General features: G+C 43.3%; 8 protein-coding genes across 8 annotated transcripts; 5 read left to right on the top strand and 3 right to left on the bottom strand.

The window, feature by feature from the left end:
* Positions 1-189: 189 nt before the first annotated feature.
* FA14DRAFT_145806 (uncharacterized protein) lies at positions 190-1,214 on the bottom strand (the record flags this gene model as incomplete). Its single annotated transcript, XM_025497291.1, has 2 exons — positions 190-429; positions 607-1,214. 2 exons carry the CDS (start codon positions 1,212-1,214, stop codon positions 330-332), a joined length of 708 nt encoding a protein of 235 aa, XP_025356106.1. The 3' UTR covers positions 190-329.
* Positions 1,215-4,134: 2,920 nt separating this feature from the next.
* On the top strand, positions 4,135-7,992 carry FA14DRAFT_160804 (DUF1212-domain-containing protein). The gene has a single exon (XM_025498837.1). The coding sequence runs from the start codon at positions 4,394-4,396 to the stop codon at positions 7,928-7,930; it is 3,537 nt and encodes a 1,178-aa protein (XP_025356107.1). The 5' UTR covers positions 4,135-4,393; the 3' UTR covers positions 7,931-7,992.
* Positions 7,993-8,500: 508 nt separating this feature from the next.
* On the top strand, positions 8,501-9,541 carry FA14DRAFT_122046 (acetolactate synthase; the record flags this gene model as incomplete). The annotated part of the gene is made up of 2 exons (XM_025496497.1): positions 8,501-9,080; positions 9,174-9,541. The coding sequence occupies 2 exons, from the start codon at positions 8,501-8,503 to the stop codon at positions 9,539-9,541; spliced, it is 948 nt and encodes a 315-aa protein (XP_025356108.1).
* Positions 9,542-9,714: 173 nt separating this feature from the next.
* FA14DRAFT_179175 (uncharacterized protein) lies at positions 9,715-11,778 on the bottom strand (the record flags this gene model as incomplete). Its single annotated transcript, XM_025500904.1, has 1 exon — positions 9,715-11,778. One exon carries the CDS (start codon positions 11,776-11,778, stop codon positions 9,715-9,717), a length of 2,064 nt encoding a protein of 687 aa, XP_025356109.1.
* Positions 11,779-12,010: 232 nt separating this feature from the next.
* Positions 12,011-16,202, top strand: FA14DRAFT_160806 (P-loop containing nucleoside triphosphate hydrolase protein). The gene has a single exon (XM_025498838.1). The coding sequence runs from the start codon at positions 12,062-12,064 to the stop codon at positions 16,019-16,021; it is 3,960 nt and encodes a 1,319-aa protein (XP_025356110.1). The 5' UTR covers positions 12,011-12,061; the 3' UTR covers positions 16,022-16,202.
* A 537-nt stretch (positions 16,203-16,739) lies between these two features.
* On the top strand, positions 16,740-18,174 carry FA14DRAFT_160807 (ORMDL-domain-containing protein). The gene has a single exon (XM_025498839.1). It carries the CDS (start codon positions 16,971-16,973, stop codon positions 17,877-17,879), a length of 909 nt encoding a protein of 302 aa, XP_025356111.1. The 5' UTR covers positions 16,740-16,970; the 3' UTR covers positions 17,880-18,174.
* Positions 18,175-18,367: 193 nt separating this feature from the next.
* On the bottom strand, positions 18,368-21,043 carry FA14DRAFT_109590 (DUF663-domain-containing protein; the record flags this gene model as incomplete). Its single annotated transcript, XM_025495881.1, has 1 exon — positions 18,368-21,043. A coding segment is annotated over one exon (2,676 nt), but the record flags the coding sequence as incomplete, so codon positions are not given.
* Positions 21,044-21,277: 234 nt separating this feature from the next.
* FA14DRAFT_160808 (uncharacterized protein) lies at positions 21,278-22,348 on the top strand. Its single transcript, XM_025498840.1, has one exon. The coding sequence runs from the start codon at positions 21,321-21,323 to the stop codon at positions 22,245-22,247; it is 927 nt and encodes a 308-aa protein (XP_025356113.1). The 5' UTR covers positions 21,278-21,320; the 3' UTR covers positions 22,248-22,348.
* The last annotated feature ends 8 nt before the right edge of the window (positions 22,349-22,356 follow it).

Consider the following 22,356-nt stretch of genomic DNA (forward strand, 5'->3'; position numbering starts at 1 on the left):
GTTTTGTGTTACTCTTGATTAAGCTCAATTTTAGTGCGAATGAATTGTACACTCCAATGGTGCTTCTTGCAATTTTGACCACGTTCCCTTTGGCGTTAAAGATGAATCGTGCTAAAGTATCAATTTAATCTTATCTAGTGCCGAATAGAATACTGATGCCGGCGGCTTTCAATTCTCACATTTATTCAAACACATTATAGCATTTTTAAAAGGAGAAACAAATGTAAGAAGAATGGCAGTAAGTCATACAAGGAAAAAATCTCGAAAACGACAGAAAAGAATCCGATTCCAAATGATACAAAAGAGAAAAGAAATGCTGAAAAATTAACTCATCTCAGCTCGAATGAAGATGTGCTGGATTCGGAAACATGTCGTAATGTTAATTGTTGATAAGGTTCAGAATGCTCGTGGAAATAAAAACCACTCATCCTTCCAGAAGTAGCGGTAGTATGTCGATCTGCTGCCGTGTACAAATGAGCAGGCATCGCTTCTCCCGTTGGAGACAGGGGTTGGGGTATACCGGAATTGTTTTCCAAAATCCCCTCCATGACAGTAGAGGATCCTAGCGTTGGTGAACGTAAAGGAGGTGCTGCGCCAGGAGAAGACATTGGACTGGCAGGAGATGTCAGGGATTGCTTGGGCATCTGATTTGCATCATCTCCAAGCTCAACGCACACATAGTAAAATCCCGCAAAGCTTGCTCCACTGATATCCCTTACTCGATGATCAGGAACGAGGAAGCGTTCTTTCCATCTCATAAAGATGAAAGGTTTGTTCATATGGTTGAATCGTAGTCCAGGCCGGGTAAGCGTACTTCGGATCGGACGAAAAGGTGTGAAACGACTCCAGTGTTTCATATCATCTGCTTCTGTTGCACCCCATTTGTTTGTCAGAAATCCATACTTTTGACCAATAATTTCTGCATCGAAATAAGTTGTCAATTCAGGCCAATCGTCCGTCAATCCGCGAATATTGAGATATCCGCACAAATGCGAAGCTGCCAAATCGACATTGACAATTTGTACCGAAACATCATAACTCATTCTACCGCTCTTTTGTGTACCTCTAAATGTAGCGCCAGAAAACAGACAACCGCGACCTTGTGATACACATCTCTGACTGCTTATTTGCGGTCTTGGATCTGCCTGTCGTGTGTTGAGCCAAATTAAATATCTAATCTTTTGTAGATCACTTTTCTGTTTGTCTGCCTCCATACTTTCTGATTTTTCTTCGGTCGTAAAAGGCTTATGAAGAACATCCGGAACGAGAAAGGCTTGTTGGGAAGTTCTATTTGAATGCCTTGCGAGATCTGCAGGTTGCAATGTGCTCAACCGAGGTCTCGTCATCGAAGAAGGTCTAATCGGGTCTTCTGCTATTGTGACGCTTAGTATATCATCATTCAGAGCGGAACCAGTAGGTATTTCGCCCAAATCGGCAAATGCAACAGCAGTGGGGCCTTGCGAAGAGCTTGATCGGCTTAAACGACGGGTCGCAGATGGACGTCGCCCTCGTCCGATGGTGCCACTTTGGCCTGAAATCGCTCCAGTGCCACCAGAATTGCTCGTAGCACGATGTCTGCCTCTGTTTGTCAGATTGACAACAGGTACCGAACTTGATACTGAGTTCGGCCCAGAAACACCGCCACTTTGAGATCTTGAGAAGCTTGCTTGACGACCTAGCGGAGGTGGAGAAGCAGCAATACCTCCGTTTGATGTTGCCCGTCCTCGTTGTGGTGAGAGAGGTAAGATCGGTGAGGTTGACATGCCAACTTGACTATTTGCACTAGGAGAGCGTGCCAATGGAGGAAAATCAAGACTTTCATCTTCTTGCACCGCATTGATTGCATCTCCACCTGCGCCCATATTGCCAACAGAGATTGTCAATGGAGGACCATCAGTCGAATTTGCATTATTGGAAGATGATCTTTGTCGCTGTAAGTTTGCCCAAGGTGCAAGCCTACGCCAAGGATGATTGGCAGACCTAGGAGGAGTGTCAAGGATATCTTGAGATGACTGATTCGCTCTATTCGAAGCATCAACTCCCTGTTCCATTACCATATCCCCATCTCGGTCTGTTCTTTGGGCAGGCTGTGAGGCCGGGGCATCGCTGATCGTCGGTTCCAAAACTGTATCCCGATTGGCGGGTGGTGGAGGGATCGCTTGAGTAGGGGCGGGATCACTTGTGCCGACTAGACTAGCAGCGCACGAAGTACAGATCTGGTTGCCATCTTGATCTGTTGGTATAATCTCGGCCTGCCTGCGGACTGGGTTCATTATCACTTCTGAATGTGTATTCGTCGATTGATTGCTTGACGGATTTGGTGCAAATGCTACAGATGACGGACTTGGAGAAGTTGCGATGATGCTGGAGGCTTGTGTTGATGCGGTTGCAGAGGCGTCACTGTGATCTGCACTCTCTAGCAATCTTGCACATCTTGCACAAGTCTTTGGTGCATTTATAGTACTTTGATCGGATGTATGCTCTCCATCTCTCCTTCTTTCTCGCGATCGATCTCGTGAGTGAGTGTTATTTGCGCTGAGAATGGTATCAAGGGATGAAGACGGTCCAGCTTGATCGTCACCTGCATGCGGCGATACTGGACCCGGAGCAGGCGTCATATTGTGATGGAGGGTTGTACACTACACTCTTACCACCTTTGATCAGAGCATTTCCTTGGTACCATTTGCGTATCTATGTGATTGTGTAGATGTTTTTGTTTGATGGGTGTTAGTAGATGCCATGCAGCTCCACTTGATTGTGATAAGATTGTATCGTTGATCTGTTAAGAAGCCGAAAGATTGCGTGCGATTATCGTTATAGCGCTTAGTATGGAGAATCAATTGATCACCAAACCCTTTACCCCGGGCATTCAACGAGTCAAGATGATCGTGGGACCTAATCTCCAAGGCATGGGCGTATGGACATTTACATACACACACACTTTGCACGCCAAATGACGCCACGCGTGTGATCTTGTCTGCAGATAGTCACACCATCTTACATAAGCCAGAGGGACTCCTCTTTGGGTTATTTAATCTACTCGGATTCCAATTTCAATCCATGACCGTCCTAAACACTTTTTCATACTCGTAGGACCGTGTACACTATCTAGTATCTATATCACTCCGATTAAAGGGAGCAAATAAAAGGTATGAAGAAGTGCTGCCTCTATTTAAACGGTTTGATTGATTTTCTACCTTTTTTTTTGCAAGTCTATTGTTAAGTTTCTAGTTTTCGATGATATAATTTTAAATACATCTTCACTGGAGGTAAAGGAAGAATTAAAGGTCTCATCTACGTTTCTATGAATATTGTCATAAAATTTAATAGCTAAATCGATGAGAAATTACTTTTATAGGAGAAATAAACATAATTACGAATAAAGATGGAATATTAAAGATTTAGATCTGATAAAGGTATATCTAGGGAAGGAAGTAGTGAAAACTGCATCGTTTTTTAAAACAGAGTGATCAGAGTACCATTATTTCATATTTATTTCTACCTCCTCTAAATCTCATATGTATACGAATGAATAATTACGGAGAGTAGTTATGAAATAATTATTCGATAAGAGACTATAAGAGTAATATATTTCCTACATCTTTTATTCACTCAATTCGAAACTTACCTATAATGAGAAAGCATAGATGAATTACATATAGAAGAGGTATTGTCTTTATTGAGCTATATACATGTCAGCTAAACCTCCATCCGAGTATGAAGCAATATTGCAAGATTCATGCAGACATAGACGTAAGCGGCGTTTAAGAACAGTTTCATTCAAGCATGAGATCGAACGCGTTTAAGCCTTGCTGCATGGTAAGCCGGCTCCCTCAAATTGAGTAAAATTCAGTAAGGCGTGTGACTGAAATAGCACCATGGCTGCAATACCGGCCTTTAAAAAGAAAAAAGTTTGAAAAATCTTGTCGTCGTCTAAAGCCTAGGCGTTAAAGTTCCCAAGCGGGATGGAGGAATTGATGCATGCCGAACAAAATAGAGAAGTACCTTTCTTGTATTTTGGTCCCTATTCTCGGGCAAAATTGCCTTTCCTCCAAACCGGAAGATTATGGGTGTGCATAGGAGAAATTGAGATTCAAAGTGTGTGTGAGTGTGTGTTATCTTCTCGTGCGGCAAATCTTTTCACACCTTTTGTTCTCATCAAAGGAGACTCTTTCACCATCTGAGATATCTAATACCATCATCATCATCATCCACCTACACACATCAACAGTTCATCTCTTCTCTGAGGGATAGACACCACAATCAAGTAAATCACCTCCACAGGCATTACAAAACAATTCGAATGAAGCAAGTACTCTGACCTGCTCCACTTGGATTCACAACATAAACACCTTCAATTCGATGATCCTTCACCACCAGCTAGCATTTAATCATGTCTGATCAACAGAAAAGTATACCGGAAATTCATGCCGACGATGCATCTTCAGCAATCGGTTCAGCAGTAGACGCTTCTGCTCCTTCTACAGCTAACCAACAACGACAAAGGGGTCGAGTACACTGGGATACATCTGCTCCAATTCGAAGAGCGCGAGGTCACACAGGAACAACCGTTACCGTTCGATCTCCACCAACAGTAAAACCATCAGTTGCTTCACCTTCTGGCGTTCAAAGAAGAAATCATCCTGGACCTTTAAATCTTTCACTCGGAGAAGCATCTTCTCAACCAGAACAACCTTCTCTAGCCAGCGTTCTTCATTCAAACAATGATTCAACAGATCAACAAAATAATCCAGTACAATCTGAGCCACTCAAAGCGGGTGTAGGTAACTTTGCCGGCCTTTCACTTTCAAGCGCAAAAGCACTAGATGAAAGAGCTCTTGATGATCGTGCATTCCTTGAACTTCAACGTGAATTACAAAGACATGAAACGACAACTGTAAGCGATCTCAACGCTCAGGATCCAGATGAAGCATACGAAGGAGAAGATCGTGCGACCGAATTGGATCATCATCCCGTCAGTACGCGCAGACGTAGAAATCGACCTGATACGCCTGATTGGAGTAGTGGAGCAACAACTCCTGTCACAGATACAACTTCTGAATCGGGTAGCTATGATCCCGCAAATGATTCCGATCTAGATCACATGGAATTAGTGCCAGGAGAAACGGACGGATTACCTTCACGTCGTAGAAGGACTGAAGAAGAAGATGAACGTCCAAGAGGATGGGCAAGATTACGCGGCCTTTTGTCCAACAAAGATGCACTTAAACCAGCGGACGATGACGAAGAAGCTCAAAAGCAAAACGAAAAGTCATACGAAGAAGGCGGTCCAACCAATACGAAATCAGTTGCCGTGACAACATCAACCGGAACAAGACCTGCCGGTCCGAGAAGTAGAGCTACAAAGTATGAGCGTGAGGCTGCAAAGCTCATCAGAGCACATAAATTGATGACCGGTAGAGGCGCAGCAGAAGATTCCACAGGTGATGTAGGCGTTGGACCAACTTTGGGAATGCGTCGTGATCATTTAGATTCCGGTGCTTCTACGCCTGATGCATTGGATACGGCGGCTAACATGTCAGCAAAACCAGTAACATCAGGAGGTGTTTTGGGAAACCTTTTACGTTTGTACGAACAGCAACAAAAGGAAGAACGAGAAGCAAAAGTTCGAAAAGCAGGATTCGAATCACAAGGTACGTCACCTATGAGCACACCTGCTTTGGGCGATCAAATGGGAAATGCAACTTATAGTGATGTAGTCCGATCTGAAATCGGCAAAAGAGAACGTAATGAAAAAATTGCATTTGATCAAACAGGATTTTCTTCCCCCAATTCAGCAAATGTTCGTCGTCGTAAATATGGCAGTGGTACAAGTCCTGGTGGCTTGGGTGTAGCAGCAATTGGTGCAGTTGGTAATCTTGCTGGAGCGAGCAAGAAAGCGGTTGCTCTTGCAGCCAATCAAGCAGGCCTTGATACATTAGAAGAAGCCGTAGAAGAAAGACCGAAATCTGCCAGATCTAGCGCAGGTGTTTTTGGCGCTTTGGTTGCCACGACTGGAAATCTGATCGGTGCCGTGAGTCCTCATCATGCTCAAATTGGTCCTAATCCAAAAAGACCAGGTTACACTTTGGATCGTTATTTATTACCCGAGATGAACGCAAAGACATTAAGACGAACTGCAGAAATTGTTGCCGATGCAGCTCCGAAGCCATTCTTCCGATCTCAACCTGCAACACCGGGACATCATTCTCCTTCTGCTATCGCACGTAAAGAAACGCAAGACAGTAACGAAACACAAGCTGCGACACCACCAAGTGGATCACAAACACCCAAAAAGAGACCTTCAAGCTTGGTCAATACTCGTGGTATCATTCATTCTCGTAAGAACAGTGGCGGTAATCATCATTTGCATATACCCGGCATGCATCCTTTTGGCCGTACACACAGCAATGTGAATACGCCTGATGCTTTGAATGCTGCTGATCGATCTGATTACTTTGGCTCAGAAGTTGATGAACGTATGGCAAAACAAGAATGGCAACGTAAATTGCGTAAACGTGCAAAAGATAAACGTAAGAAAGAGGAAATCTTTATTACCATGCACGTTGCCGCTATCCTTCAAAGACAAGAATTCTTATTGAAGCTATCTCGTGCTTTGATGATGTTCGGTGCGCCTACCCATCGTATTGAAACGCAAATTCAACAAACGGCAAGAGTTTTGGATATCAATTGTCGATGCATTTACCTTCCAAATTTGATGTTATTCGCTTTTGGTGATGATACAACACATACATCTGAAACCAAGTTTATCAAGCAACCCGGTGGGTTGGATTTGACAAAATTGACGGATATGCATTCGATCTATTGGAATGTGATCCATGACAAGATCGGGGTTGATGAAGCATCACAACAATTGGACGAATTGATGAGAAGGAAGCCATTGATCGGTAAAGTTCCAATGGTGATCATTGGTGGCTTCTGTTCGGCTTTCATTTGTGTTGGTTCGCAAGGATTTGGTGGCTCATTCCTTGATGCTTTGATTGCTTTCCCATTGGGAATGTTTTTGGTTTTCAGTCAATTGGCCATCACTACTGAATTATTTTCAAACGTTTTCGAAATTCTTTTCGCTGCTATCAATTCATTCGCAGCAGCAGGATTGTCCTCAACAGGTTACTTTTGTTACAGTAGCGTTGTTTCAGGTTCAATCGTGTTGATCTTGCCGGGTTTCTTGGTCTTATCTGGTGCTTTGGAACTTCAATCCAAGAATTTAATTTCGGGGAGTGTTCGATTGGTTTATGCGATCATTTATTCACTTTTCCTTGGATTTGGTTTGAGTATCGGAAGTTCAATTTGGCGTTTATTCACAAATGCTGCTGATAGTGGCGCAGTTGATCAACTCTGTTCAACTGTTCATTCGCATATAAACAGTGTTAAAGGACAACCTTTACATCCTCCATGGTGGGGACAGGACCCTAATCCTTATTGGGCTTTCCTTACCGTACCCGGTTATGCAACAGCACTTTCATTACGCAATCAAGCCAAAGCAACACGAAAGGAATTCCCTGTGATGGTTTTGATTGGTATCTCAGGTTGGGCGGTGAATCATTTTTCCAGCAAAAGTTCAGCATTGAAATCGAGAAGTGACGTTACGAGTGCTTTAGGTGCTTTTGCCGTTGGTCTTTTGAGTAACATTTTTGGACGTATTTATGACGGTAAATCTTACACTGTAGCCGCAGTTGGTGTTCTTTATCAATTGCCAAGTGGTTTATCTGCCGGACCTGAAGGAAGTTTATTGAATTTTGCAAACACAAATTCTTCTTCTTCTGATTCCTTCAATTCCGGTTTTCAAGTCGCTGCTGGATTAGTGGAAGTTGCGCTTGGTTTAACCGTTGGATTGTATGCATCAACCGTTTTGGCATACCTGTTAGGTGGAAGGAAAGTTCGTGGAGGAGGCTTGTTCTCCTTCTGAGTTCAACAATTCCCTCGATATTCATTCATCTTTTTTTCTTTTTTCCTCATGGACATTTTTTTATCAAACAATCTGCCTTTTTATAAACACATCTCAACAGCATTTCCATTATTTATTTTTCTTTGTATAGATTCCCTCCTTCTCAGCACAAAACATCCAGCACATATAGACATATCCGCATTACAATACATGAGATTTCATTCAACACAAGTTTGATTATTGTGTGAGAAGGTAGCGTGGCAAGCCAAGCAAAGACATCGCACGTGAGGTTATGATGCAGATTTGGAAGAGAGATTATCAGCGCGTTATCACAGTTTGAGCGGCCCCGCTAAAAAAGAATCAAGTCGAGTCAAGAGGAGATTGCGCTTTCTTTTTTTAGTGTTGCTGCTGCAGAGCAAGCAATCTTCCTAAAAGTGAAAATGACACTTCTTCTCTTTTAACGTACGACACAAGATGTTTTCACGTTTGATCGTAGGCGGAATCGCCTCTACAACCGCAAGAAGAACGATATGCTGTCCATCAAATACAATTTTACCAAGTATCAGACATTTCTCAATCACTAGTCGGGTGATGGAACCACAAAAAGGAGGAAACAATAGATCAGCAAAAGAATCCAATTCTACTTCTTCAGAAGATGAATCTATAGATCCAGAACAAAGTAGTTCATCAGCAATGGATTACAAACTTGCACATCGTTTACGTAAACTTCCTCCTTTGCCTTCTCTTGAACCACCGACGATGGACGCTTCAGAGGCAGTGAGCAATATCTTATACAACACTCCCGCACCATCTAAAGAACCAATCAAACGTCATATCTTGAACACTTTGGTACAAAACGAACCTGGTGTATTATCACGTATTTCTGGTACTTTGGCAGCAAGAGGCTTCAATATCGATAGTTTGGTCGTTTGTGCAACCGAAATTCGTGATCTTTCAAGAATGTGCATCGTTTTACGTGGTCAAGATGGTGTTGTTGAACAAGCTCGCCGTCAATTGGAAGATTTGGTTCCTGTTTGGGCTGTTTTGGATTACACACAAACTCAAGTGATCGAAAGAGAATTGATGTTGGTTAAAGTCTCGATTCTTGGACCGGAATATTTCGAAGAAAGTCAATATGGTTTAGGCGGTCAACATGCAGCTCCAAGCAGTGGTGCTCAACAACATCAACACGTTCCACCAGAGTTATTGGCCGAAAGAAGACAATCTGCAAATGATACTTCCAGACAATCCCCCATTCCACAAGATCCACAAACGGATGCTGCTTATGCCGTTGGCACTCAAGCAACTGCCCATCAACAACCACCACCTCTAACACCTACTGAGGCTTTACGTGTGAAATCCGACAATATGCGAACGATCATTCAACTTGCCCAACAATTCCAAGGTCGTGTTGTAGATGTGAGCACAGCAAGTTTGATTGTTGAAATTAGTGCAAAGAGTAGCAGATGCGATGCATTTTTGAAACTCGTTCGTCCGTTTGGCGTTTTGGAATGTGCAAGAAGTGGAACAATGGTCTTGCCAAGATCTCCAATCACTTCTTCTTGGACCGGTAACGAATTCATGGAAGAAGAAATGGACGCAGTTGATGCAGGCTTGCTACCGCCAGGATAAATGATGTGGACATTCTATCTACTCACTTTCGCACATCTTGTATTGTCACCTTTAAAAATGAATGAATTCCTTAATGGGATGTATCAATGATCGCATGGCTTTCAATGTCTGCTACAAATACTTGAATATAATACACTTTATGGGTATACATGTAAGGAGAACTTCTTTGAATGCTAAGCATCTTCGTTTCTAGGTCGATTGGTAGGTCGAACAGAATCAGCGTTGCCTTCTGAAAGGCCAGCTTCACTCGATCGCCTCTTTAATCTCTTGACTACAGGAGCCGATGACTCAAACGCACCTTCAGCTGCCCATTCGCGCAGACTTTCAATTGCACCACGAAGACCGCTTTTGGGTTGCTCTAGAAGGGCAGCGATGTGAGTTGCATCTTTTGTTGTGAGAGTTTGAATTGTGTTGCCATCATTGTCAGCGAGACCGCCTTCCAAGAGCCATTCTTCGTCTAGCCTTTGAAGACTTACGGATAGAGTTTTACTGGGTTCACCTTCCAGATCGATGCGAATGCGAATGATTGGCTTTCTGTTTTCTGAACGATTGAAAGAGACTTTTGCAGATTGGGTAGTCAATTGTTCTTCATCATTTTGGCCAGCTCCGGCCTGGATGGAAGAAGTAATCTCGTTGAGAATGACCTGTTCTTGTAAGATTGGTAAAATTTCCGATAGCTGTTTGAAGGAGGCAATAGGGATGCAATTAACATATACAGCCTCCTCCTCCTCTTCCACTTCAATTTGACTGAATTGAGTCTGTGCAAGACGAAAAAGACCGATCCGCTTTACGAGGTTGTCATCTTGTGAATAAGTATTGCTTTTTGCAAGACCTTCTTTTGGTTCAAGACCAATAATCTTCGATATCCTTCGCACGTCTTGCAATCCAATTCCCAGAGCTGGCTCCAAGCGAATCAAAAATTGCAAGGATGGATCTTCTTTCGATGTCTGCAACTTGGGTAACTTCATCTCATCATCATCTGTATTAGCGTCAGCAATTAATGTTGAATTCCCGATATCCAATCTCAGCATGTATGTCTTCGATTCTGCCTCTTCCCTTAACTCTGAGGTTGTGCTCCCGTGCAAGAGGATCGTAGCATATGAGTAGCCATCATGTTGCCGACTGATAATCTTATCGTTGGTATTGGAAGAGGAGATACAGTTTGACAACTTTTCCGTTCCAATATCTTCCATCAGAGCAAACAAGTCAGGATAGCCCGACACTGTGACCGTCTCACTCAAGTCATCCAGTCTCTTCAAAGCTTTGACGGTAGACTGTAATCGTCCCAGATGCCTTGCAGCGTCCTTTCTTCGATCGCCTTCTGTACATCCAAAAATGGCAGCAGCGATCGCCTGAACGTCTTTTCCAAGCAACTCTGCCAAATTTGCATTTCGAAATCGATTCGCATCATTCCCGTTCGAGCTATCAGTTGCATAAGAAATTCTGACTTTGGACTTCGGCACCCAAATTTGATTGTCCTGTTCCAAAGTCAAATCCACATCAATGACGAGAATGCGTGCTGCAAATGTGATCGTATACTCTTTCGCCCGTCTTTGCTGTTCAGTGCCCGATATTGAGGATGATTCGTGTTGGTCTGCGAACGATTCAAGCTGCATCTCCTTTGCGATCGACTCAAAGGCATGTACTGCATCATCCAAACCTTTTGATGCATCTTCCAAGTTGTTTGTTGGCCACGAATTAGCCACATTATCTTCCAAAGAAAGAGCGCATATCATTAATGCCTCTAATGAAGCAACACTCTTCATCTCCTCCCCTCCTATCAGACTATCAAGGTCATCACGTATCCTAGACACAGCCAAAGAATGGTTGCTCTGCTCCCGTAAAAGACTTACGAGTAGCGACTTGCGGTCATTCGACTTTTTCAGTGCTTCTGTATCTGTTCCTCCTTCAGCACCAACCGCAATGGTGAAATCCGTACCATTTGAAGGGTAGACGTTGCTTGCGTCAGATGAATTTTCCCTGCTTGCATCGGATAGAAAAGACTTCAATCCCTTTTGAAGATCTGCGATGGTTGATTGTATAGATGATCGATCAAAATTTCTACTGTGATTGTCGTAGAACGGATGTGTTATTGTTGATGGTCCTGCTGCGTTTTCTGTTGTCAAAGGATCAGCAGGTTTAGCAAGTCCAACTAGCTTCCTGCGTGTTTCCAATAATCTTGCTTCGATTGCTGAAGGAGGCCCATCTCCTTTTGATTGTAATGAATGGATTGCCATCCTGATTGCTAGATGGAGGTAATGAAACAACATCACTCTTTGAAGATCTTCTTGAATTGCTCGGGCCACTTTTACTTTATTAGCGCCGAGTAGGGGTTCAACAAAAAAAACAGTAAGCGTAGGGTAGGCACTATTTCACTTTCAATTTAAAAAAGAAGCGGCTGGGATGTAGAACTTTTTTAATTTTTATTTTATTTGCATTGATTAGACTTCCTTTTTTTGTACCTCCTCCCATCAACCATTCTCTCCATCTTTTCTTATAAAGGTAATCATCGGAACAAGCATGTCCGAGCAGAATGGATCATGGAGAAAAACAGCTGGTTCGAAAGGTAGCGGCGGACCAGAGGGTGGACATGGCAGTAATAGAGGTTCAGGAACGAGAGGTAAATCAACTCGTGGAAGAGGAACTAATGGCAAGGGAGGAGGAGGAAGATCAACGCAATCACAAAGCGTAATAAATTCTAACTCCAAACAAACAGTCGCTTCTTCATCAAAAGTACTACCTAACCTACCTCCGCCAATGCATAATCACACCTTCTTTCGAGATGAATATCACGACGTCTTTACAGGTGGCAAGATCAAACAGGAAAAATTAGTAAATGCAAAGAATCCTTTGCAAACGTATGTAAGTGCTCGAACAGGAAAAGTCCCAAGCTATGAAGCTCAAGAAGGCTTTGTGGGAGGAGGGCGTGAAAGTTCTATTCGAGTGACCGTGATGGCAGATGAAACGCATAATATCGTTGGATATGGGGATGCAAAAACGCAAAAAGAAGCAGAAAAATTAGCAGCCCTACATGCGATCTTACAGCTCGTCAGATCCGATCTTTACTTCCAAAAAGTCAGTGCTGCCACAAAAGCTGCGGTAAAGGAAGCAAACAAGAACCAAGCAGCAACTAATGTTCAACCCAACGGTGGACCTGCTGGGGAGCTTCAAGATGGAACAAAGTTCACTGTTGAAAATGCAAGACAGTTCATCGACTTTTACTGCACACAATTTCACTTTGGAAAACCAGAAATCTCCTTGCAACGAGCCAAAAAAGCTTCAATTGATGGAAAGAGGATGATACAGAAAGATTGGAAAGCAACTATAATTGTTGGTGGAGCTGCGCTTGCAGAGGTAGTTGCTTCGGCGAAGAAAGCAGCAATGACAAAAGTCTACCTCGAGGCCGTCTCATACATAGTCAGTCATGATCTGAGTATATGGAAAACATTCACAGCAAATCAACAAAAGCCCAGTGCTAGTGCATTGACGATGGGCAGTGTACCTCACGTCATTTTCAATATGTCGGAAGAACTGGATGATGAGGTTCGCAGCACTTACGAGTATACCCGAGAAAGTCTCTTATTTGCCAATCGACCTCGTCCTGCAGGTTTTCTTCAAGCAGGCGAAGCAGCTGATCCAGCACCAAAGAGCAAACAGCGTTCCCGAGACGAACGTAACAAAGTTGTCAAAGTGTCAGACAAAGCATTGGAGGAGAAATCGGCGAAGCTGTTGCGTGATTTGGAGGATTATCAAGTGGACGAGAAGATGAGCAAGATGCGTTCACAACGAAATAGTCTGCCTGTTCATCAAAAAGCGACAGATGTGCTGGTGAAAATCGAACTGAACCAGATCACGATCGTCATGGCAGCTACTGGATCGGGTAAAACTACTCAAATTCCTCAAATCTTATTCGATGATTATATCATGCAAAATCAGGGCGCCAATTGCAACATCATCTGTACGCAACCACGTCGAATTGCCGCAATCAGTGTAGCAGAACGTGTGGCAAAGGAACGTGGTGAGAATATTGGATCAACGGTTGGTTATCAAGTTCGTTTTGAGAATAAAGCACCTCAACCAAATGGTTCAATCACTTTCTGCACAACAGGAGTTTTTTTGAGACGTTTGCAATCCGCTCTTGGTGACGAAGAATCTTCCAACACCTTTTTAGACAGCCTAACGCATATCATCTTGGATGAAGTGCACGAAAGAGATTTGGAAACAGATCTTTTACTTGTCGTTCTGAAACGTTTGTTGGCAGAACGCAAACGTATGAACAAGAAGGAGATCAAATTGGTGCTCATGAGCGCTACGATTGATCCAAAAATGTTTTGCGAATATTTTGCCGATTCTCTGACAGGTTCTCCAGCCCCAGTAGTGGAAGTGTCTGGAAGAAGCTTCCCTGTTGAGCGCCATTATCTGGAAGAGACATATCATGAGCTTGACAGCTTGCGTTTACCACCTCGAGCTGGAGGCTGGGTCTGGGCAGAGAAGAATGTAAGAGAATACTTAGATCGAGAACTTTCGCCCAATGCTGGGATGGATGCAACTATGGTCAAAAATGGTAATGGAGAGATCAAAGATTTCGTTGATGATTTGGAGATTCCATATCCTTTGGTTGCTTTGATGATCGCAGACGTTCTGGCAAGATCAGATGATGGTCACGTACTTTGCTTTTTGCCCGGTTGGGATGAAATCAAGAACGTGCATGCCATCTTGGAAGATACATCTGGACATCCGCTTATGGAAATAAACTTCAATGATCGAGACCGATATGAAATTCACATTTTGCACTCAAGTATTCCTGTTGCTGATCAACAGGCGATCTTTGAACCTGTTCGCAAAGAAGGTATCCGACGCATCATTCTGTCGACGAATATCGCAGAAACGTCAGTGACAATTCCAGATGTCGTGTATGTGATCGATACTGGTCGGGTGAAGGAATCTCGCTACGATCCTGAACGTCATTTGAGCAGTCTTGTTAGTGCCTGGGTCGGAACTTCAAATATCAATCAGCGTGCAGGTCGTGCAGGACGTCATCGACCTGGTGAGGCATACGCGATCTTCTCGAAAGCACGTTATGATCGTCTCAACGTCAGTTCAACGGTTGAGATGAAACGTGTTGATTTGAGTAACGTTGTAATGCATATCAAAGCACTCGATATTCCTGGCATGGACGTTGAAGATGTTTTGAATGCGGCAATCGAGCCACCGGCTTCTGAAAGGGTGACAGCAGCGATGGATAAGCTGGTCTTGGTGGGCGCATTGGATGCTAATCGTGATCTGACATCGTTGGGACGGGTTTTATTACAATTGCCCGTTGATGCTTCGATTGGAAAAATGTGTCTCTATGGCGCATTTTTCCGTTGTTTGGACCCAGCACTCACATTAGCAGCAGTCTTGACCAACAGAGACCCTTGGATGGCTCCTTTACCATTGAAAGATGAAGCTGGTGCTATCAAGAACAGCTGGAGCTTGCCACATTTCCGATCGGATCCTTTGGTCACCTTGCGCGCTTATACTCATTGGGATGAAATGATGAAGCGTGGATCGCAATGGGAAGCATCCAAATTTTGCAACGAAAACTTCTTGGGTAGGATTACGCTTGGGCAAATTCAACAGGTGAAAGAGCATCTTTTCCAAAGTATTGAGAAAGCAGGCATTCTCGAAGCAGTTTTGGGAAACGACGGTAATGAGCCCAGCCGTGGACCAAAACGAAGACCGCCTTTCAGACGTCGTGTATTCTCAACGATGCCTGAATTGAACGCAAATTCTCACAGTACCACCCTGTTGGCAGCCTTGATCGCATTGGCCAGTGTACCAAACTTTGCTGTCCGAACGAGAGAGCGTGTTTATCGAACGAGTCAAGACAAATCTACCCAGATTCATCCGTCCAGTGTTCAACATGTCAAACATACGAAGCAAGAAGAAGATTACAAAGGTGAGCGTGTCTTGTACGCCTTTAATGAAAAGATCAAGAATGTCTCTCAAGCTGGTGGCGGACCGGGCGGTCCAACGATGTTGAGAAATGTGACAAGATTGGATCCATTAACGTATATGCTCTTTGGCACTAAATCCATGAGGCCGACTGTTGACGGTGGAATGTTGTGCGATGATTGGTTACCGATTCAAGGTAATTACGATGCTTTGGATGATGTAGATCGATTGAAAGCTATTTTGGATGTTTGTATGCTGCGTGTATTCGAAGCCATTCAACCTGAAGGAGGCGCAGAAGGCAATTCACCCAAAAGATTACAAGGCCGTGAAGTACAAGAGTTTGAACGATTAACCATGAGTATTGTTCGAATTTTGGATGGATTCTCAAGAGAACGAATCGAATCTGAAAGTCGAGGCTCAACACGACCTGCAACGCCTTTAACACAAGCAAACGGAGGACAAGGAGGAGGTAGTGGGCGTAGCACACCTTTCCATCAACAACAAAAACAAACCGATTATGGCGGTGTTGGATTACGATTTTAGGGTAATGTTTGTGTATAATATTGATTCTTACCTCTACGTATTAGTAAATGTATACCCCCTCTTTGTACATTGTACATTACGCCAAAAAGCGATGCTTTGTGTGATGTGATGAAATTGATAATCGAAGATGCCCCATAGCCTTCGCGGCTATACGCCAGAATGGATGGTGAAGAAAGACGGAAATCGGATTGGCTTCCAGAAATGGAGAAGGGGTCGAGCATCTCGGAATGAGATATGATCTTTAGCCAAGAATTCCGGAAGATTGGCGATTTCTACAGAATCAAAGATGTCAGGAGCATGAATTATGAATTATATTATCCTCGGCTGAAGAAAGGATAGGGTTGATCATTACCAGTGGTAGTCTGAATTGCGCCTGTGTTCATGAATTCCACCTAACCCTTATCAGCCCATTGCCTTCGTGGCGAAAGGAGCCAGAATTACGAGAGTGATCTATGCTGTTGCTGTACACATGTAATTCTTACTTGATGCCGTGATGATGATTGATCATCAATGGCTGTGCTATATATGCTGAGCTTGAAGTTGCGCGTTTAGGAAAACGGAGAAATATTTATAGGAGCCATTTCCCGAGAGAGAGAAAAAAAAACACATTATCAGCACTATATCAGTGTGACGTTGTTATCATTGACTCAGATCAGTCTTTCTCACGCGCAGCGCGCCAGCTGCGCTGCGCACGTATAGATCAAAAGTGGAAGTGTACCTTTTTTTTAACTTTTCACCCACTTTACCGAATTTCATCTTCTCTTCTTTTGATCATCATCATCATATCTGATCGTAAATCAGTAATAAGGAAGAAGATAACATTCTTTCTTCTCACATCTCTCGAAAACTTTTGATCAATTACAATCACCTTCTCATTCACGGACCACGGAATACGGAAAGGAGACAAGATTATCTCAAGGCACGGGCTTATTAATAATTTTCATTAATCATGGCCGCCACAATGGACGGTTTCGGCGGGGCTTCATCATCTTTTCTCGGATCAGCGAACACTTCTTATCCTGCACGTGCTCGGTCACCGCCATTTTATAATGATGTAAATTATCAACCAAGCAATAATATTGGCTCTTCAATTGGCCGTTCATCAACGCCAGGATCACAAATTCGTTCTGGTTCAAATTCGACTGCTAATTCCGCAATGAATCCAAACGGATCCTCAACTTTAGTTGCAACCGCAAATGGACCGATGATGTCCAATGCGGCAATCGCTTCTGCTTCTGCCATCTCTGATTCAAAAAAGAGAAATTTAGAGGGAAAAGGACATCGTAAGCGCAGTTCTTCTTTAGTTATGGTGGAAAAGATTGAGCAAAGTCACGAAGAACTGTTAGATCAAAGTGCAGGATACAATTACAATGCCGACTGGGTGAACTACAAAGGTGCATGGGTAATTCACGTTGTTCTAATCGTTGCTGGTAAGATCTTACTCGATGCAGTACCAAGTATGGGACAAGACACCAGTTGGACGATTGTCAATTTGAGCTACATGGCACTATCATATCTGATGTTCCATTACGTTACCGGAGTGCCATTTGAAAGCAATGCTGGTGTGTACGACGAATTAACGCTATGGGAGCAGATCGATGAAGGAGCACAATATACACCAGCAAAGAAATGGCTAACGAGTGTGCCGATCGGATTATTCTTGATCTCAACGCATTACACTCGATACAATCCTTGGTTGTTCAGCTTGAACTTCTGTTCGCTACTCTTTGTTTTGTTCCCTAAATTGCCAATCCTTCATCGACTCAGGTTCAAGATCATGATGCCTTTCACACCTGCTCATTCGATGCCACCCACACCTGTCCCTTCAAGACCTTCTTCGGCGGCAGGATTCCGTTGAAAGATCAACATACACACAAATACAGCACTATCTCTTCACGTCTACGTCAATTCAAGCATGAATACCCAATTCAATTCCGATCTTGTCCGTAAGCAACCTTTAATCCGGTCTCGTAATGAAAGAATAACGGCGAATGCATTAAAAGCCTTTCTTGCAATGTCATTCTGACTTGGCTTTCCAACTCACTTCATTGCGATCTTTTGGCCCTCCTTTTTTAACTAGCAGCATTCCGTATTCAGATTCTTTCCCTTTCTACTTTTGTATATCTTACGTAACAGGTTTTACCTATGTCACAAACCTCAGTGTTTATAATTCATCGTTGCAAACTCAAACAGCAGTCTCAAAGAGGTGTGCATGATGTCGCAAAACGTTTCAAGCTCATTAGAAATTATTATAGATTAGTATGAGTTTTGTACATGTATGAGGGTTTTCAGATTTCAAGCCATTGCTGTATCTTGTGCATCAGCATCTTCCTCTTCAATGGTGGCTAAAGGCATCTCCATTCGAGATTGTGTGTATTCTTCCGAGAATTTGGGGAAAGTGCGTTTGTACAAAGTCATTCCAACGGTGTCCACTTGTGACAAAGGCACTTTGCCATCGAAATGTGCTTTAAAGTAACCATGGGTACCAAGACTTTCGGTAATATGGCCAACTCTGCCCATCTTGGTACGTAATTCCAATGGAGCAAAGTAACGAACATCCTCCGGATTGAAGAACATGAATCGAATCGTGGATGTCTTTTTGTGAATTTTGTAAGGATGACCGGTCAGAACGATACGCTTAGCAACGATTCGGGTTGGGTCAGCATCTAACAAACTACCTGTGCCGACAAGATGAGGCATTTGAGTTGCGCCAACACCACGTTGATCGTAACCTGATTCACCATCTAAGATACGCTCTCGTAAGAGCACGGCTGGCACATTTGCACCTCCAAATGTGATTGGACCAACGACTGTTCCAACTCCAACATATCCTTGACTGCCAACTCCGTGCAGATATCTTTCCATCCTGTGTACATTGTTTGTTCCACGACGACCATCATTTGCAGGATCATGTTGTGAAAAGATTGGACAAACACGCAATCTTCTTGGTCCAAGACAAAGGATCAATGTATCCTTGGATTTCACCGTAGCTTCGTACTCCGTGTTTCGTGCAACTGTAAAGTTCAATACACTTTTTTTGTGTTCATGTCGTAGCAATCCAAAGACTATAAATGGTTCAAGTTTGATTGTATCTTTGTCAGCTTGTGCATCAACGAAAGCTCTTGCTCTGATCGCTGCTTGTCGAGGCACATTTACCAAATAAACATGCACACGAGTTCCAGGAGCAACACCTTCTTCCATCGCACTTGCTTCAACACGTCTTCGTGTCTTTTTATAATCGTCAAATTGGAAAATACGAGCATAATCTCTTGGAAGATCTTCGTATGCATCCCAATGGCTGGTTCGTAACGAACGCAATCCACGGTATCGTTGAAAGCGAACACGAGCGGGTATCTCAAGAGGTGTGTCCACTTCATCGGGGAACTCACGTTGTGTTTGTTCTTCTTTGTCACGTTTTCTTTCTTCTGCCATCTTTTCCTTGTATGCTGCAAGTTCTTGTGCTTCGAATTCTTCGTCGTATTCGTCATCTTCATCGTCTCCCCGTCTGTTGGTCATCATGTCATCCCCTTCATCGAAACCATCTTCTGGTAATCCGTCAGAGACTTCTTCATCTCCACTTTCGTCCATTTGACTATCACCCTCCTCTTCCTCTGCGTCATCTTCCATGATCCAATTAGCACCATACCTTCTCTTTGCACCTCCCTCTTTGATGATACGTGCTGGTGTTGTACCAGGAACAGCAGGCGGTAGCTGAGCTTCACCATTTGCAAGCTCATTGGCCTCGCCATTAGCCAATTCTTCCTGTGTGGGCCATGTTTGTTCGTTGTCCATATCATCTACCTCGTTCTCGCTGACTAATTCATCTGCAATTTCAACATCACGCTCTTCTAGCAATTCAGGCTCTGCAGCTGCAGTGTCCATTTCTACTTCTGGTGCGAAACCATTCTTGTTCTTTCTTCTTTTGTCTTGTTCGTCTACACGCCTTGCTGCTGTGATTCGTTCCACTGCATAATCACCAAAATCAGGAATATGAACAAGCCTGTTTGCTGACATGGGTGCTCCTCGAACCCAACCGGTCAACTTGAGTGTACCTGTCTCTTCTTCTGCGCTTGCCGATGATGAGGTCCATTCTGCTTCTTCAGAAACAAGCCACGATCGGAAATCTCGCCAAGCCACCCGTCTAGGCGTGCTGGTTGCCATACTGCGCAACAGAGCTCCTCTTTCGTTTCGATCTTCAAAGACGTAAAGCTTTTCTACTTCAGGTGCGAAATATCTTGTAAAGCTCAAAAGCGATTTTCTGATCTCATTTGCACCTTTTGCCGATACTTTCTTGCTCGAAGCAGCTCCATTTTCATCTTGTTGTTGTAAGGATGGGCAACCTGCCATCACAGTTGGCAAACCTTGAGCTTGAAGAGTTCTCATTGCCAATTCTCCCCATGATCCAGGTTCGATGGAAGTTGAAGGGGATAAAACCAGTAACACGAAATCGGCTGCTTTGCAAGCGTCTAAAAGGGAATAAAGGGCTCCATAAGGTAGAGGATGTAGTTGTAATGTGGCACGGTGACGGGTGAGATTCAATTCGACAAATGTTTGTCCTTTCGAGCGCATTTCTTGTGTGCTACGTCCTGCAACAGGTTTTACACCTCCTTCTTCACCTTCTTTCTCTAATGCTTCGATAGCAGACCAGCTGTCCACATCTTGTGTGAGTGAGCAAACGACGACGATGCGAGGTGCGCCGCCTGAGCTGCTTCCAGCCAAACCATTTGCAAGGCCGGAATTGAGTCCAGCTTGATTGGATCCGGCATGTCCATTACTGCGAAAGATTCGATTTGCATCAACGATTGCTTGTCTTTTTTGTAATTGAATTTGTTTTGCATGATTTCTTCTTGCTTGTGCACTTCCTGCGGCGTTATGAAGTGATAAAGGCGAACTCTTATGAGAGGAAACACGAGAAGTGACTGATTCTTGTCTTCCTTTTGCTGCAGTTTTTATTGATCCTTTTGATGCATGTCTAGATTTGAAAGATTTATTCTTTTGTTTTAATGTTGATCTATGATGATGTGCTTGACCACCATCTCCATCACCTGCCATTTTGACTAATTTGTATGACAATGGATGACAAGATCAAGGTTGTAAGGTGGCTAATTTCACTTCTTCTTAAAATTTCTCTGTTCCACTGTCCAAAAACCAAAAATCTTAAATTTAAGCCAAAAAAATATTGGCGCCGAGGCCTCACGTGTAGAAATAATTTTGGATTTTCATTCTTGAACTTCTTCTATTTTAGACTCACTCCACCTCTTCTTCTCTTCTGACTGTCAAACCAGCAGTAATCACCACAATGGCTGAAGAAGAAAGACCGCCTTCGCCACCTCCTCTGCTAGCATACACTGTATCTCAACAACAAGCAGGAAAAGGTAAAGGCAAAACAGTAAAGAAGACCAAATCAGGCAAACATGTACCTCCTCCGAACAGAAGGAAGCGGGCTACTGAACCTGTCTTATTCGATGAAGATGCAAGAAGAGAATTCTTGACAGGTTTCAGAAAGAGAAAGCAAGCAAGAATAGAAACAAGCAAAAAGAAGGCATTGGAACGTGAAAAAGAGGAAAGGAGACAATCTCGAGCGGAAGCACGTAAAGCCAGACAAGAACAAGCAGCTGAAAACGTTCGAATGGAAAAGATTGCATATGGTAATGACGAAGATGAAGATGATGAAGAAGGAGAGGAAATAGAAGAAGAAGAACAGAAAGAGCAGTCCCCTTCAGCTTATGAAACAGAAGAACATCACACCACAGTAACGGTACAAGAATGGAATCCAGAGGACGAAGATGATGGAGAGAAGTTGGCAAAAGAGAAAGCTATGGCAAGGATGAGAAAGTTGCAAGATTCACTTCCACCCAGTTCCAGAAGAGCAGCAAAGAAGCTCAAGAATGCATCAAATCAGCCACTCTCAAAAAGCGTAAAGAATTTGGCAGATGCTCGAAAGATTAGCAAGCTATTAGATGCAGAAGAAACGATTGATGTTCCTGAATACGTTGATTACAATGCTTCGGCCGATAAAGAAAGCAAGGAAGAAGATGAATCTAAAGGAAAGAAGAAAAAGACTGGAAAGTTCTACTATGAGAGTAAATTGGAGAGAGCAAAGGCTAAAGCAAAGATAAAGGAGAAAAAGATGAAATGGGCAGAGAGACGAAAGGAAGAGAGGCTAGAAGCCAATAAGCACGACAGAAATCGAATGAGAAAAGGAAGCAAATCGAAGAAGAAGTAGACTGAATTTGCTCGCTATGTCTAGTTGGAAAGAGGGCTATCATTTGTACAATATTCACAATCATCACTTTGTAGTAATAGTATGAACAATCTATTCGTTCATGTCATAA

This window comes from Meira miltonrushii (genome assembly GCF_003144205.1).
Source record: "Meira miltonrushii strain MCA 3882 unplaced genomic scaffold FA14scaffold_2, whole genome shotgun sequence".
Lineage (NCBI taxonomy): Eukaryota > Fungi > Basidiomycota > Exobasidiomycetes > Exobasidiales > Brachybasidiaceae > Meira > Meira miltonrushii.

Coding starts and splice junctions, on each gene's coding strand:
- FA14DRAFT_160806 (XM_025498838.1), top strand. CDS start 12,062: ATGTCCGAGCAGAATGGATCATGGAGAAAAACAGCTGGTTCGAAAGGT.
- FA14DRAFT_160807 (XM_025498839.1), top strand. CDS start 16,971: ATGGCCGCCACAATGGACGGTTTCGGCGGGGCTTCATCATCTTTTCTC.
- FA14DRAFT_160804 (XM_025498837.1), top strand. CDS start 4,394: ATGTCTGATCAACAGAAAAGTATACCGGAAATTCATGCCGACGATGCA.
- FA14DRAFT_160808 (XM_025498840.1), top strand. CDS start 21,321: ATGGCTGAAGAAGAAAGACCGCCTTCGCCACCTCCTCTGCTAGCATAC.